Source organism: Lagopus leucura, unplaced genomic scaffold (assembly GCF_019238085.1).
Source record: "Lagopus leucura isolate 7727_CA_CO unplaced genomic scaffold, USGS_WTPT01 111-11_obj-0_obj, whole genome shotgun sequence".
Lineage (NCBI taxonomy): Eukaryota > Metazoa > Chordata > Aves > Galliformes > Phasianidae > Lagopus > Lagopus leucura.
Genome location: NW_024965463.1, coordinates 36235 through 51774, shown reverse-complemented (window position 1 = coordinate 51774; position 15540 = coordinate 36235). Strand labels below are relative to the sequence as shown.

The 15540-nt window shown below is 47.8% G+C and overlaps 1 protein-coding gene across 3 annotated transcripts in view; it reads left to right on the top strand.

The window, feature by feature from the left end:
* Positions 1-15540, top strand: part of RNF213 (ring finger protein 213) — a 48565-nt gene that overhangs the window by 11196 nt on the left and 21829 nt on the right. For 2 of the 3 annotated variants that reach the window (XM_042892595.1, XM_042892594.1), the window contains exons 14-32: positions 222-380; positions 986-1084; positions 1810-1932; positions 2290-2479; positions 2800-2973; positions 3242-3397; positions 3689-4272; positions 4569-4734; positions 5344-5561; positions 6031-6171; positions 6402-6563; positions 6980-8120; positions 8514-8707; positions 9059-9202; positions 9854-13444; positions 14203-14339; positions 14640-14735; positions 15099-15217; positions 15371-15493. In XM_042892595.1, the coding sequence (XP_042748529.1) occupies positions 222-380; positions 986-1084; positions 1810-1932; positions 2290-2479; positions 2800-2973; positions 3242-3397; positions 3689-4272; positions 4569-4734; positions 5344-5561; positions 6031-6171; positions 6402-6563; positions 6980-8120; positions 8514-8707; positions 9059-9202; positions 9854-13444; positions 14203-14339; positions 14640-14735; positions 15099-15217; positions 15371-15493 (7717 nt within the window). The remainder of the gene's footprint in view (positions 1-221; positions 381-985; positions 1085-1809; positions 1933-2289; positions 2480-2799; positions 2974-3241; positions 3398-3688; positions 4273-4568; positions 4735-5343; positions 5562-6030; positions 6172-6401; positions 6564-6979; positions 8121-8513; positions 8708-9058; positions 9203-9853; positions 13445-14202; positions 14340-14639; positions 14736-15098; positions 15218-15370; positions 15494-15540) is intronic. The other variant, XM_042892596.1, reaches the window with a different exon arrangement.

Below are 15540 nucleotides of genomic sequence, written 5' to 3'. Positions count from 1 at the left end.
TCTCCTCTTTATATTTGTTCCCTGGAATGGAAGTTGATAAGTTGCCTGTTTGTAATCTTTGCATTTCCAGCCTCTCTTGCTTTTGCTCAGTTGCTGGGGGGTTGCACCCACCTCACATGGCTGTCTGATGCACGTAGGCCTTCTCTTTTAGAAATATTTATTTGAAATCAGTTGCTGTCCCGCTTGAACTGATCTTCCTTTTTTTCTTCACTTGTGTGCAGCAGGTTCTGAGCGATGAAACAGCACTGGAAAATCCATTGGAGGAGGTGCTCAGTGCAACCCTAACACACGCTCGAGCGTGGTTCAAAAATGCTCTAAGCCAGAAGTTGCTGAAGGAACACTACCGCCATGTGGCGTTCACTTTTAATACTGAACCTGAGGTTTGTCAGCTTCCATTAATCAGAATGAAAATATTTTATTGTCGCTTGACTGTATAGTCTGAGTGCAATGAGGAGCATTGCTGCTGTGGCTGGGGAGGGAGTGAGGCAGAAAGAGGCGATGCGACAAGCTGAGGCGTATCACAAGCTGAGATGCTTTTCAACTCAGCAGTTTTAGAACAGCACAGCAGAGGGCTGTGTTGGGTGCTTTGAGGCTCATTTTGGGCTTTTTCTCTGCTGCTCTAAGGGGCAGTGCTGGGATGATGATCTGCCCCTTGCTGGTGTTTCCTGGACATGTAATTTGCTCACTGGGCTCATAGGGTCCTCCAGCACAGAGCAGCTCCTTACAGCCTCAGCCTGGGGCAGGTGCCAGTATCAAGGTGGGAGCTGTTTATCCACATCTCCTTTCATAACAGGGGCACGTTAGGGCTGTTTGGGCTCAAAGATCACGTTCTGCAGCTCCAGAAGGGATTTTTTTTTCCTTGGAATGGAAACATCTGAAAGGGCTGCAGGCTGTTTGAGGAGTGTGGACTCCTCAGCGTAGTGATATTCTCCTGATTTGAGCAGTAGCATTTAGTGTTCTGGGCTTGCTTGCTTCTTACCTGCAGGCCTGGGATGAGTTTGTGAAGATCAGCTTTCCAGATGAGCAGTTCACTGAGAGATGGAGGAGCACTCTGCTGGAGGATTTGGAGAGAAGGATTCAGGAGGTACTGGGAGCCGTGGGATGGATGGTTTTCTCCTGTGCCTGCGGAATAAGTTCTAGAGCCTGAATGGGCACATGAGAACACTGGCTTTTGTCATGCAAATGGGCACTGTTGCTACAAGCCGTGTTCTGGAGGCTGAAAAACTGGCCATGAAACGTGAACTACAGCATAGTGTGCTGTGTTCCTGGTGTCGGACTGCAGGGTGCTGACAGCCCGGCTGCTGTCCTGCCATTTTTGGCGTTGACTGATAGATATCCTGTTATTTTAAAGGAATTCGTGCACTTTGAGCAGTTACCACCCCGTTAGTTTTAAGGAAGTGTAAATTACCACTCGAGGATTTGCAGAAGCACCCGTTATGTAGGTGCTGCTGTGGGGCTCTCAGCTGCACGCACTGTGTGGGTCCCTTTGAAATTGAGCCATTAAATCTCCTCATCTGCTTTCTGCCTTGGCTGTAAAGATTTTTTTTTCCATCAGAAAAAAGTAATTCCTGATGGAAACTCAGATAGGAGAGACTTACTGCCTGCTTCAGAGGGAAACTAGGAGATTTTTCCAGCATTTATGCTTGATCTTTTCCAGTCCCTGGTAAGCGATACACGGCCAATGCTTGATTCCACTAGGAAGCTCACAAGTTTGGCTTAGTTCCTGTTGTTGTCTTAATAGCACTCTTACAGAAAGAGAAAAAAAAAAACGTTGGGAATTTGATGAGTAATCTCTTGTTTACCCTGCAGGAGGATCCAGTTAACCAAATCTTAGCTTACTGCTGTCTGCACAACCGACTTCAAGATCTCGACCGTTCCATTGGCTGCTGCTTTGAAAACTGTGCCATAGAGGCTGTTACTGCAGCTTGTCAGGTATTGTTTTCCCTCAGGGCAGGAAAAGCCTTTCTTTTTTCAAAGAAATCCTCTATAGGGATGCATGTTGCGATGGAAGAAGTGTTAGCTACCTTTTCCTGATGGCTTGAGTTGCTGTGGGCTGTTTTAGTTCAAACTGACCAGAGTATGGCCAAGAAATCGGGATCCACTTACACAAAGTCCATGAGAAATGTCTGCAGTGCTCATCACGTCGCGGCTGCTTGCATCACTCATGTCATGTGGCTGCTTTAGAAAGCGCCTCAGCACTGTTGAAATCAGTGCCTGCTCCTGAGACAGACCTGGCACAACCCAAAATGCTGATGCGTTCCTTCTTTCTGGTGTGTGTGCTTTGTGCAGACCCAGAGCAATCTCCTGGATATGATATCTTCCTACAACATGGACAACATGCACCAGTTCAGCCAGCTGGTGTCAACTATCATTGTGAAGTCGTGGCCCAGAAAGATTCAGAGTTCTCAGGATGATTTTGATGAGATTTTGCACCACTTGCTTACATGGCCTGACGTCAGATATATCTTCAGCTTTAATGGTATGTCTGTGTGTTCTGATAGGTTACTGCTACCTAAAAATGCAGGTCTTTGTCATGTGAGTGGGTTGAAATGTGTTCCATGAGTTTGGGGTACGGGATCTCTGTGGGAAGGTATCTGAAGTGCTGTCCTGAGGTCCTGGCAGTTTCTGTTGAGGTAAATGTGGAGGATCAGAGGATGCTGTGTTGAGTTCGTACGCTTTTGGATGGGGATTCAAATGGGAAATTGAAATACTCTGTTTTATGACATAAAAATTAGGCAGAAGCTATAATTTAGTGAAGCAGGACTGATCTAGGTTTTCCACATGTTGTTTCTTGAACAGGAACAAACACAAAGCTCCAAGAGCAGCTTACAAACGAAGCAAGAATTGTAATGGCCAAAGCAGACTCTGTGTTCATGAGCATCACCAATGATCTCCAGGAAGGGAGCATCCTCATCAAACATCTGGAAGAGATTTTTCAGCATGAGAATCAGTTTATCTTTGTCTGGGAGCTGAGTAAGTGTGCTGCTCAGGGTGGCCTTGTGGGTTTGCTGCATGGTTGCAGTGACTGATGGTGCATTCTGTTAAGATTACTTCAGTGATTAGTTACGCTAATTAGGTGCTTCAGCATTTATTAGTGCTGCCATTCTCTGTATTCTTTGTGTAGAGCTCACAGCTTGTCCTGCCTGCATTGCAGTGTTGGTGGCTGTGCTGATCCAACCCTGAGCTACAGGTGCACAGGGGGAAGTACCATCCTAGTGACCGCAGATGGGTTTTCTTTCAGAGCACAAGCAGCTGTTAGATGGGCAAAAAGAACTGCTGAGACAACTGAAAGAAGTGCTGCGGAGGAGACGAGAAGAAGTAACACACATCATGGAAGAGAAGAAAGCAATAGGAACCTTTCTGAACATGTGTAGGAGGGTGCAGGCATCTGTGACAGGTAGTGCTTTGGGGAAGCAATCTTCAAGTGGTGGCAACACCAGAAAATGCAATTTTTGTTGAAAACTACTGAACTTTTAAAGCAGGTTTTATTCTAAAACTATAGGAAGAATGGGGAGGGATGGGGAAAATAAACCTGGAGCATCTGGGGCTGTGGGTGAGCACTTGTGTGTCAAACAGTGTTTGTAGGGGTCTGCTGACCCTACGTGCATTGCTTCTTGCAGCACAGATTAGGTGAATTAAGGCTCGTATGGGTGAGGCATCTGACCTCTGACCTGTCTCTATTTTAAAGTGTATGTTGGTGAAGTGGATCGTCAACACTCAGAAGATCTTCACTCAGAAAAACTGAATAGAGTTGTGAATGTGGGAAAGAGACCCATACAGACCTACTTCAGGCTGAGCCAAGAGCTGAAAGAATGTGCCCAGAAAATGCACACTTTTAAAGACAGCCTGATCTTCCAGCAGTTCTGGGAGGAAGCTGCCATGGAAGCAAGAGAGGATTATGATAGTTCAGATGAGGAGGAAGCTGTTCCTGTAATGGAGCTCGATGATGTTCTTGATGAACTAATCTCCCCTTGCTTTACAAGTTACAAGAGGTTGTATGAGGATCTCAGGTCTGGAAGTCTCACTCTGTCTGAAGTTGATAGAATTTTTCGGGATTTCACCGATCATCCTGAAGATATCAAAGCAGAGCTGAACATCATCTGTGAACTTCAGCCCGAGGAAGGGAAGCGTTGGGTTGATCGGCGTTTCCAGCAGATCCAGCAGTATCACGAAATGCATTTAACTTTTGATGCTGCCAAGATTATTGATAATGTCAAGGAGAGTTTGAACCTTTCTGGTGACTTCAGTGTCCTGGAAAACTTGCTGTACATGGTAAGTATTTGTTCTTTCAGCTCTCTGCTGTCAGGGTGTTGGCTGGAGGTTTCAGTAGAGCTGAACCTTCTTGGTTCTGTGTGATCTGTCAGGCCAGTCTGTGCCCTAGAATACTTATTTGGGATAACTGTAGTGTTCAAATGAAGTGCTTGTGTGTAATCTTTCTTAAAAGAGAGAAGATGTCATCATCTGATGTTGTTTGGGGTATGTCTGCAGAGGGCTTCCCTTTCCCTTGGAAAACAGGCTGTATTTCCCATTCCCAGAATGAATGCTTGTTTCTACTGCTTGCTTCATAGACAGAAGAGCTTGAATCGCGCAAGACACAAAAACTGGACTTCATCAGCTCTGAGCTTATACGTGCCAAGGAACTTCTGCAGGGGATCACTGTGAACCGTCGGGAATGCCTGAGGGAGCTGGCCCAGCAGAAGGAGTTTGTCTGCTGGGTCAGAGAAGCACTGAAAGGTGTGTGCTGCTCACCCTGAAATTAGGCAGATGGTACCAGAAGGGATGCTAGTTTGTGTGGGGGGCAGGAGGAATGCCGTGTCCCTGACCCATCTGTTTTATGCTTTCACAGCTTCTGTTATTACAGTTACCAGCATCCCTCACGAGTTTCAGCATGGAACATGATGTGACGTAGCCCCTGTAAACATGACATTGTAGTCTTGTGCTGTACACAGTGGCTACCATGATACAGAGCAGGGCTTGGTCTGAGCACTGTAACTCCTGCCACTGTTGGTTGCTTAAGAGAACAGAGGTTATCCGTGTAACAGGGTGGCAGCAGTCTGAATTCTGTGTCTGTCGGGTCAGTTGTCTTACTCTGACACAGACACACACCCCTTCAGTCCTGGCTGTGAGCCTGTGCTATTCATGGTAATGCAGATAGAAACCAGAAGCCAAGGATGCTGTTAATTCAGGTGAAATCCTAATGAAATGGGTGACGGTATGGGTGGAGGAAAGCTGCACTGGAGATTTTATTCAAAGGTTCTTTCTGCATCTTCTACAAAAGCGTGTCAGGAAACTGCAGTAAATCCACTTGATTCATTCCTTATTCACGTGTTTATCTCATTGAAGATATAAACGAGCTGAAGGTCTTTGTGGATTTGGCCTCTATTTCTGCTGGGGAGAATGACATGGATGTGGATCGTGTGGCATGTTTCCATGACACTGTGCACGGCTATTCTTCCCTGCTCTACGAGCTGAGTCAGGAGTCGGGGTTTACTGACTTCATGCGCTGCTTACGAAAGCTGTGGCGAGCCCTGGACACAGATGAGAATCTTCCCAAAAAACTGGTGAGTTCTGCTGTGGCTCAAAGGCTGACTGCAGCAGCTCTTGTTATAGGAAAGGAAATATCTTACGTTCACGTAGCACAAAAATTCACTGCAGCAATTATTGCTCGTATAGCACAGGTTTCTTCAGAGTACTGCCGAGGCTTTTAAGCATGACATGGTGTAGTTTTGCTCTTTGAAAGAGTTTGATGGTGCAGAAGAGGGAAGGCAAATGAGTGGGAACTCCATTTTATTCTTTGCAGCAGGGCAGTTCTACGGTTAGAGGCTCTGAAGTGCTGCAGGCTCTGTTCTGCAGCCCAGTGTTGGTGAAGAGCAGCTGTGCTGCAGGGTTGGGCTGTGGCCCTTTTCTCCTTCCCCATCCTGAAGCTCTCTGAAGCCAGCCCAAGCTGTTTTTCCTGAACACAGATAGTGGCCTGGATAGAAATGCCAAGTCAGAGTGATAAGGGCAATGCCACATCTTCTCTCCCCACAGCGTGCATCAGCTCAGCACTTGGAGTGGCTGAAAACAGTGAAGGAGAGCCATGGGTCTGTGGAGCTGTCATCACTGTCCCTGGCAGCCACCATCAACAGCAGAGGACTGTACATTCTTGAAGCACCAGCTGATGGCCGGAAGGTGAGGCTGCTTCTCTCTGCTTGAGCTGCTGCTGTGCCAGACTGCTGTTTTCTGATCAATGTCACCCACAGGCAGCTCTGCTGGCATGTCAGTGACTGTCAGAAATGGGCTGTAACTTCACTGCTACTTTACATGGTTTCTTTTGGGGGACCGGTGTCTCTCAAGTGCTCTTCTTGCTGCCTCAGCCATGGAACCTCATTGCACGTCAGCACTGATTTACTATCTGTTAGGTTTGTTTGGACAACGTCCTGCACCTCACCCTTCTGGAGAGCTCTGATGATCACAAACTGTCGTGGAAGTACTCTCTGGCAGAGCTTCGTGAACTGCAGAACAAACTGATGCTCATGTCAGCAAAGGGAGAGCAAGGCCTGGAGGTGGAGAAGTTCTCTGAGGTCAGATTTTAAACCCAATGGCTTATTGGTGTTGAAGCTGAGGTTGCATTTTGCTTGAACATCAGCTTTTAGGACTGTGATTTACAGCTGAGTTCTGGGGCTGGGCAGTAGCAGACAGATACTGCTATCTTTTTTTGGTTCCCTGTTGGAGGGGAAATAAACTGGAAATGGAATAGAAGATGAGCATCCTCATCTTCCGTCTGTGCTGGGAATGTTCCTGGCTGAGGGGGTTGCTGTACTTGTGTAAAAACCAAAGGATTCCTTACAGGCTTCCTGAGGTTAAACCTCTTCCAGGGAGCCTTTTGTACAGGGCCTGACATACCTGGCACAGAGCCTTTGTAATTGGAAGTTTCTTGGGTGGTTTTGCTGGCTGAGACTTGGTAAAATCAGTTGTGTTTTTTTTTGTCCTCACACAGACCTTTTCCAATGTCCAAAGGCTTGCACAGGCCTTTATAGACCTTTACTCAGCTGGGAACATGCTCTTCCGCTCCTGGCTTGCTCAGGTACACTGTTCCCCAAAAAGCGAGTGGTGTGTTCTTATAGACTTCACTTTGAGGCTGATCCCGGGGCTGGAAGGGCAAGGAGAGCTGGCAGATGTGCTCCCTCGCCTCTGCAAGACGATGGAGAGCTTTCTGGAGAGCTGGCAAAGCTTCATGTCCAAGAAGCGATTCCAGCATTTCTACTTGAACTTCTACACAGCTGAGCAGCTGGTTTATTTGTGCACAGAGCTGGGGCAGGGGCAGCCCAGCCAGAAAGCGCTGATGATGCTTTCGTTCCTAAAAAGTAACTGCACCGCAGAGGATGTCCTTAGAGCCTCTGAGAGCCACGAGCCTCCCAGCTCAACGAAGGCTCTTTCTGACTTGCCTGCACTGCTGGATGAGGAGAGGGATCTGCCCACCTGCTTGGAGCACATCTGGGAGTGCTACATGAGCAACATGGGCGCCTTCCTTCCGAAGTGCCTGGATGTGGACACGCTTGGTGCGTGGCTGAAGAGCCTGGCCAGCGGGGAGAGGGAGTGTGTCACCAGGGACTTCCCACAGGATCTTCTGCACGTTGGTCAGCCCAACCTCATCACGTGCCCTCGCTCGGAGGTGCTCACTTCTGCTCTGGCCGTTTACATGAACAGCCCCAACCAGCCCCTCCCCACTTTCGATGAAGTTCTCCTGTGCACTCCTCAGACCACTGCTGAGCAAGTGGGGCTCTTCCTCAGGAGATGCCTCATCCCTGGCAGCGAAGGAGAGAAAATTTACACCATGCTGTTTGCAGACGAGCTGAGCTACGATGTCAGCTGCAGAGCAGAGGAGCTGTTCCAGCATCTGCAGGGCTACAACAGCACCTATCGCCTCATCATCCTGTGCAACTGCGAGAGGGAGCACTGCTACATCCCTTCTGTCTTCAGCCAGTACAAAGTGCACATGATACCCCAGAGGCCCCTCACTGAAATCCAGCAATACCTGCAGCATCACTACAGAGTTGTTCAGCCTTCGAACTCAGCCGCTTGCGTGTTCAAGGGCAGCTCGTATGTTGGGATCGTGTCCTCCAAAAGAGCTGGTGTGGGTAAGAGCTCTCGTGTAAAACACAGTATTGAAAACAAGGATGGGGTTCATTTTGCCTGCTTTTCTGTCCTAAGTATCTGGTCAGGAAGAATGATTCAGACTTCAGGCAGTAGTGAGGTGATAGGCATCTCTAGAGATGGTTTCTCTTGCTGATCTGACACTTCTCTCTTTCTACTGACATGAATTATTAACGCAAATTAACTGGCTTTGATTCCAGGCTGTGACTACTGCTCTGACAAGATTTAGACTTTCTTTTTCTGGAATATACTTTAGAAAGCTTCAGAGATCTCAAAGAATATCTATATCTAAGCGTTTGATTCACTTCATTCTATGATGTCTGTAGTGCTATATAGCTGATACTGATTTAATTCTTGCGGTGTTTTTATGATAACAGGGAAATCCCTCTATGTAAAGAGACTACATGAGAGACTGGAAGCACAGCAGCCTGACTGTACAGAGCTTCTAAAAACCATCAGGCTAATAGAGCCAGCAGTAGATGAAGATAAAGTGCTACAATCTCTTCTGCCTTTTCTGGAGAGCCAACAGCCCACAAAGCCCATGATATTCCATTTTGACATCACCTCTTCAGTAAGTTCACATCTCTTACCCATGCCTCTTCCTTGCAGAAGCTTTTGTTTCTTAGTAAGTTATTTAACTAGGCCATGTTTTATGATGACTGATTGTGTAAGTTAGCAAAGGGCTCTTCTGAGCGTTGAGGTGGCTGTGAACACTGAAACAGGTTGCTCAGAGAAGCTGTAGGATCTCCATCCTTGGAGACATTCAAAACCTGACTAGATGTGATGTCGGACAGCCTGCTCTGAGCAGTGGGGTTGGGGGGCCCTTCTTCAGAGGTCCCTTCCAACGTCAGCTATTCTGTGATTCTATGAAGTTGTGATGAGTAAATAACAGGAGATGTCTTTGCATTTATTCTAATGACAGGTACAAAGTGGAGTTCCAGAGTTTCTGTTCAAGCTGTTGGTTTTGCAGTATCTGACAGATGCTAAAGGAAATATGTGGCTGCGACAGAAGTGCCATTTGTACATCATTGAAATCCTTGAGGTGTCACCTGTGCCACAGCAAACGGTAAGGCACGTCTGTACAGCAGTGCTTATCTCTGAATTTCTCAGTCATTTGGCACTGATGTTGGTATGTAACTGGACACGAGCTGTGGAGGCTGTAATGGTAAATACAGCTCAGAGGTTCCCTGTTTGTCTCGGGGGTGTTGCACATCTCCGTTACAAAGTGGGATGGCATGAAACGATATTAAAACACAGCAGAGCTGTTGTGGTTTCCTTGGATTATTCATTTTTGAAGGTCTGTTAGCTTGAGCATCACTGGTCCTGCTGTAACATTTATAGGTAAGATAAAAGCACAAAATCCAATCTTTGTGTAGCTTTGCATGTTTGAAAGTACTAAGAATACTTATACTCAAATATAAGAATGTTCTTACAAGAGGAAATGGATGAATAACAAGTTTCTGTGGTTTAATTTTCTTTTTCCTTGAGGTAGCTCTGAGAAGGGATTGAGGTTAACAAAGGACTGATGTTACAGGAAGGAGACTAGAGGGAATGGGATCACCAAAAACACTGGGAGGGGAACATTATGGTTATGCAGAGTAGTTGCTGTTCTGTTACGTCTGTGATCTTAGGTGAGGTTACTGTAAGAAGAGATTAAAACAGATGAAGACAAGGGCAATGGGTTTGTGATGAAATATTTTGCTTTCCTCTACTCCAGGTATCAGTGAGCCAGAAGTATAATTTCCTTGATGCGTTCCCTAAAGTAACATGCAAGTCTCCCAAGGAGGTACTAGAAATGGAGACGCTTGGGAGGCAGCCCAGGGATGCTTCAGACCCAGGAATGGACGAGGAGGAATTTCATAGTGAGGCTTTCCAGAGACCTTTCCAGTATCTGAAAAGATTTGACAACGGGTGCAATCTGGACACGTTCTGGTATACAGAACACTCTGTGGAAGGGAGCCCAGCAGAATGCCTGCAGGTTTTCCTCCTGCACTGTGGGGTCGTGGATCCCTCCTGGTCAGAACTCCGAAACTTTGCATCGTTTCTCAATGTTCAATTGAGAGATTGTGAAGCTTCTGTCTTTTGCAACCCTGAATTTATCCAGGACACTCTGCAAGGCTTCAAAAACTTTGTTGTTACCTTCATGATTTTAATGGCAAGGGATTTTGCAACGCCCTCCCTACACATTTCTGATCAGAGTTCAGGAAGGCAGTCCTTCAACCTGGGGGATGTTTCTGAAGATGATCTTCTTCCTTTCCGCGTTCGGAAGAAGTGGGAGTCTGAGCACCACCCCTATTTGTTTTTCAATGGAGACCGTGTGTCCATGACGTTCATTGGCTTCCACTTCCAGCCCAATGGGGCTCGTGGTGTTGATGCCATTAATCCTTTGAACGGCAGTATTATCAAGAGGAACATCATGTCTTCACAGCTGTACAATGGCTTGTTACTCCAGAGAGTTCCCTTTGATATTTCTTTCGATAGCTTGTCCCGTCTTGAGAAACTAGACAGGCTGTGCATGGTTTTGGGAATCTCGTACATAACAGACCCTGATGAGACCTATGAACTCACAACAGACAACGTGCTGAAGATGTTGGCTATTGAGATGCGGTTCAGGTGCAACATCCCAGTTGTTATCATGGGAGAAACAGGCTGTGGGAAAACCAGGCTGGTAAATTTCCTGTGCAAGTTACGGAGGAGCTTTGTAGAGGTAGAGAACATGAAGCTTGTGAAAGTCCACGGAGGTACAACTGCAGAAATGATTTATGCCAGGATCAAGGAAGCAGAAGTCCTTGCTATAGCCAATAAGAAGCAGCATGGATTGGACACAGTTCTATTTTTTGATGAAGCCAACACGACAGAGGCTGTGAGCAGCATCAAGGAAGTTCTATGTGACCACACGGTGGAAGGGAAGCCTTTGGTCTCTTGCTCTGGCTTGCAGATCATAGCAGCCTGCAACCCTTACCGAAAGCACACACCAACGATGATTCAGCGCTTGGAATTAGCTGGGTTGGGCTACAGAGTGAAAGCCGATGAGACAAAGGAGAAGCTTGGATCTATTCCACTGAGACAGCTTGTGTACCGGGTCCATGCGCTCCCACCCAGCATGATCCCCTTAGTGTGGGATTTTGGGCAGCTGAACAACTTAACTGAGAAAATGTACATACAGCAGATTGTGCAGAGAGTTACCGAACATTTCCGAGTGGACCAAGCTGACGTGAAGGTAATTGCAGAAGTGCTGATTGTTTCCCAGCAGTACATGAGGCAGAGGGATGACGAGTGCAGCTTTGTCAGCCTGCGGGATGTGGAGCGCTGCATGGAAGTTTTCAAGTGGTTTTACAAGCGCAGTGAGCTGCTGTTGGAAGAGTTGGAGAAGTACCTTGAAGAAAAAGGAGGTCTGAAGAGCCCTGAGAGAAACGACGTTATCTGGTCCTTGGTGCTAGCAGTTGGGGTCTGCTATCACGCATCCTTGGAAAAGAAGGAGGCATATAGGAATGCTATCAGCAAGGTCCTCCCAGAGCCTTACGATACTCAGAAAAAGATTTTGGAAGAAATCAGCTTGATGCAGGATTTATTCCTGAGCGGTGTGCAGCTCCGAGACACCATAGCAAGAAACTTGGCCTTAAAGGAAAACGTCTTCATGATGGTCATCTGCATTGAGCTGAAAATCCCTCTTTTTCTTGTTGGGAAGCCTGGCAGCTCCAAATCCCTTGCAAAAACCATTGTGGCTGATGCGATGCAGGGCCAAGCTGCTCACTCGGATCTGTTCAAGGACCTGAAGCAAATCCATCTGGTGTCTTTCCAGTGCAGCCCTCTCTCTACTCCGGAGGGTATCATAGGCACTTTCAAGCACTGTGCTCGGTTCCAGGATGGGAAGAACCTGGAGGAGTATGTCTCTGTGGTGGTTTTAGATGAGATTGGGCTGGCAGAAGACTCTCCCAAAATGCCTTTGAAGACTTTGCACCCGCTTTTGGAAGATGGCTGCATAGATGATGACCCTCTTCCTCACAAGAAGGTTGGCTTCATTGGGATTTCCAACTGGGCTTTGGACCCTGCTAAAATGAATCGAGGCATCTTCGTCTCCCGTGGTGACCCCAGCAAAGAGGAGCTCATAGAAAGTGCAAAGGGAATTTGTTGCTCAGATCGGGGGGCTTTGCACAAGGTTGAACAGTATTTTCGTCACTTTGCAAACGCGTATGAAATCATCTGCAAGGCCCAGGACAGGGAGTTCTTTGGACTGCGTGACTACTACAGTCTCATAAAGATGTTTTTTGCCTTGGTTAAGAGCTCTAAAAGCAAGCCCACGCCTCGAGACATAGCTGAAGTTGTTCTCCGTAACTTCAGTGGCAAAGATGATATCAATGCCTTGGAAATATTCACCTCGCAGTTACCAGAAAAAGGAAAGATAAATGCTCACGATATCAGTAGAATTGACCTGATACAACAGAACATTTACAGCAGCAGTGAGGATGGTGATTGCAGGTACCTGCTGGTGTTGACTGAGAATTACGCAGCGCTGCAGATCCTCCAGCAAACTTTCTTCACTGCCCGGCAACAGCCGGAAATTATCTTTGGCTCCAGTTTCCCCAAAGACCAAGAGTACACCCAGATATGCAGAAACATCAACCGAGTGAAAGTCTGCATGGAAACCGGCCAAATGGTCGTGCTCCTCAACTTGCAGAACCTCTATGAAAGCCTCTACGATGCCCTTAACCAATACTACGTGTACCTCGCTGGCCAGAAGTACGTTGACCTGGGGCTGGGCACCCACCGGGTGAAGTGCCGGGTGCACCCCAAGTTCCGTTTGATCGTCATCGAGGAGAAGGACGTGGTGTACAAGCACTTCCCCATCCCACTGATCAACAGGCTGGAAAAGCACTACCTGGATATCAGTACGGTCCTGGACAAGGAGCAGAGAGAAAAAGTGAAAGAGTTGAAGAAGTGGGTGCGTGACTTTGTTGCAGTCGACACCAGGGAGCACCTGGTGAACCAGCAGAATTACAGCCCTTCAGATGTGTTTGTGGGCTACCACTCTGATACCTGCGCCTCGGTGGTCCTGCAGATCACAGAGCGGCTGAAGGCAGCGTGTCCCCCCAGCCAGCTCATGGCACGTGTCAAGGCTGAAGCACAGCTGGCACTGCTCAACTGTGCCACCCCCGACTCCGTGATCCGTCTCTGCAACTCGGGGGGTTTGTTTGGGACCAATTCTCTGGCCAATGTGTACTTCAAGCAGCAGCAGCACTCGTCTTTTGCAGACTTCCTCCGAGCTCACGTCAGCTCTGGGTCGCAGTGCCAGACAGTCTTTACAGAGGTGAGCATCCTGTAGGGTCCTCTCAAAATGCTCTGTGCCTGTGCTGAGGCTTTTGGTTTGTGTCTGCTCACACACAGCCATAATACAGCAGCAGTGACTTTAAATAGCCCTGCTGCTGAGGTGTGCAGGGGTGGGTGTTAGGTTTTGCTTTGCTCCTGCCTTATGCCAGAACTAAAGAACTTCAGCTAAGATGGGCTGGAGAATTTTTCTGTCTCCTGGCTTGATTGGGGAGAGAGAGCGTGCTTTGTCTTGGGGCTGTTTGTGGGAAAGGTTCACTATGGGGGCTGACAAGCCATTTCTTAAAACCTTGACTGCTTCTCCTCTGCCCAGCACTGGCAGCACCAAGTGACACTGGTCACACAGAGGGCGCTGAGGCACTGGGACAGGTTGCTCAAGGAGGCTGTGGATGCCCCATCCGTGGAGGCATTCAAGGCCAGGCTGGATGTGGCTCTGGGCAGCCTGGTCTGCTGGTTGGTGACCCTGCACACAGCAGGGGATTGAAACCAGACGATCATTGTGGTCCTTTTCAACCCAGGCCATTCTACAATTCATTCTAAATACACTGCATCCAGCAACACAGTGCTGGCCCTGGGTTGGTGTAGCAGCCCATACTGACAATTTGTCTGCTTGTGGGTCAGATAAATTACTTTTGGGGTGCAGTCTGGCTCTGCAGTGAGACAGCAGCATCTGGGAGTGCAGGCATGTGAGTCTGTACTGCCTTCCGAAGCTGAGAACAAACCCATGTCTTGCACTCCCAGGTCACCACCTTCTCGAGGCTCCTCACCAGCGCTGACTCTGCCTGCCTGGAAAGAGAAGTGCAGGGTAAAGCACAAAGGCCTCAGATCCTCTTCCTGCAGCAGTTTGACACAGAGTACTCGTTCTTGAAAGGGATCCGGTGAGTTTGTTTTGTTACGTTGCTGTGAGATGGTCATCTGTATGGAAGGTGCAGTGGCAGGACTTTGGGGTAATGTACTGAAAGGGGAACCAGAAGCCATGTGGTGCTGAGCTCAGTGCAGACTGAGTTACTTCTACTGTGCTAAGCATGAGATTTGGTTTTGGAGGTATTCTGTCCCTGCAGGATAGCTTTCCTAGCTTCTCCCTTGGCCTATGGCAGTCAAAGCTAATCTGAGCTGACTGTCCACATTCTCTTATGTTTTGCTTTAACTCTTCTTTTAAATCCCCTTTCACTCTTTAGAGATTTCCTTGAAGCTACATCAGGAAATAAAGTCCTTATTATTCAGGCAGACTTTGAAGATGGCTCTCAAAATGCTCAGCTCGTCGCCTCGGCCAAGTAAGTCCCTCGTGGTTCCCTGCTGGCTGTGCTGCATGGAGGCTGCACACTCTTGTTTGCTATTTCTGGGGATTTCAGAATCAGGAATTCCTAATCCTCTGTGCTGTAGTAAAAGGAAACTGAAAGCATGGATTGAATTTTGAATAATAATTCGTAATCCAAGTGTAAATAAACCAGTACTGGGCTGGCTTAAGTCATCGGGCAATGACCTGTGAAGTGCAGGTTCTTGCTTTTGGCTGTGTGACTGAGTGAAGGAGGCAGAGTGACTCAGGGAGTGCAGGGGAAGGAGGGTGCCTTGTCTGATGGAGGAAAGATTGGTGGCCTTGACTTCTGTCTGACAGCAGCACTTCTCTTTTGTTGCAGATACACTGTTGTTAATGAAATCAACAAGGCGAACTTGGGAGAATGCTCAGTCTTTGTTTACTTTATTATGAAGCTTACGCGGGTGGAAGGAGGAACATCGTACGTGGGATTCCATGGAGGTGGGTTTGGCTGTCTGTCATCTCCAATTCACCTTCCTTTCTAATGCTGAAGACCTGGAATCAGTGTGTCCAGCAGCTTGTCTGACCTGCTTCCTTCATCCGTGTGGGGGCTGCGTTCCCCAGGGCATGACATCACTGTCATTGTGCCTGTAGGTCTGTGGCAGTCGGTGCACATAGATGACCTCCGCAGGTCCAAGGACATGATCTCTGATATGTCTGTGCTGCAGAACCTCACCATCAGCCAGATGCTCTGTGAGGATTTGGGTAAAGCCAAAGGTGAGCTGCGTGTGAGCTGCGTGTGAGCTGCGTGTGAGCTGCGTGTG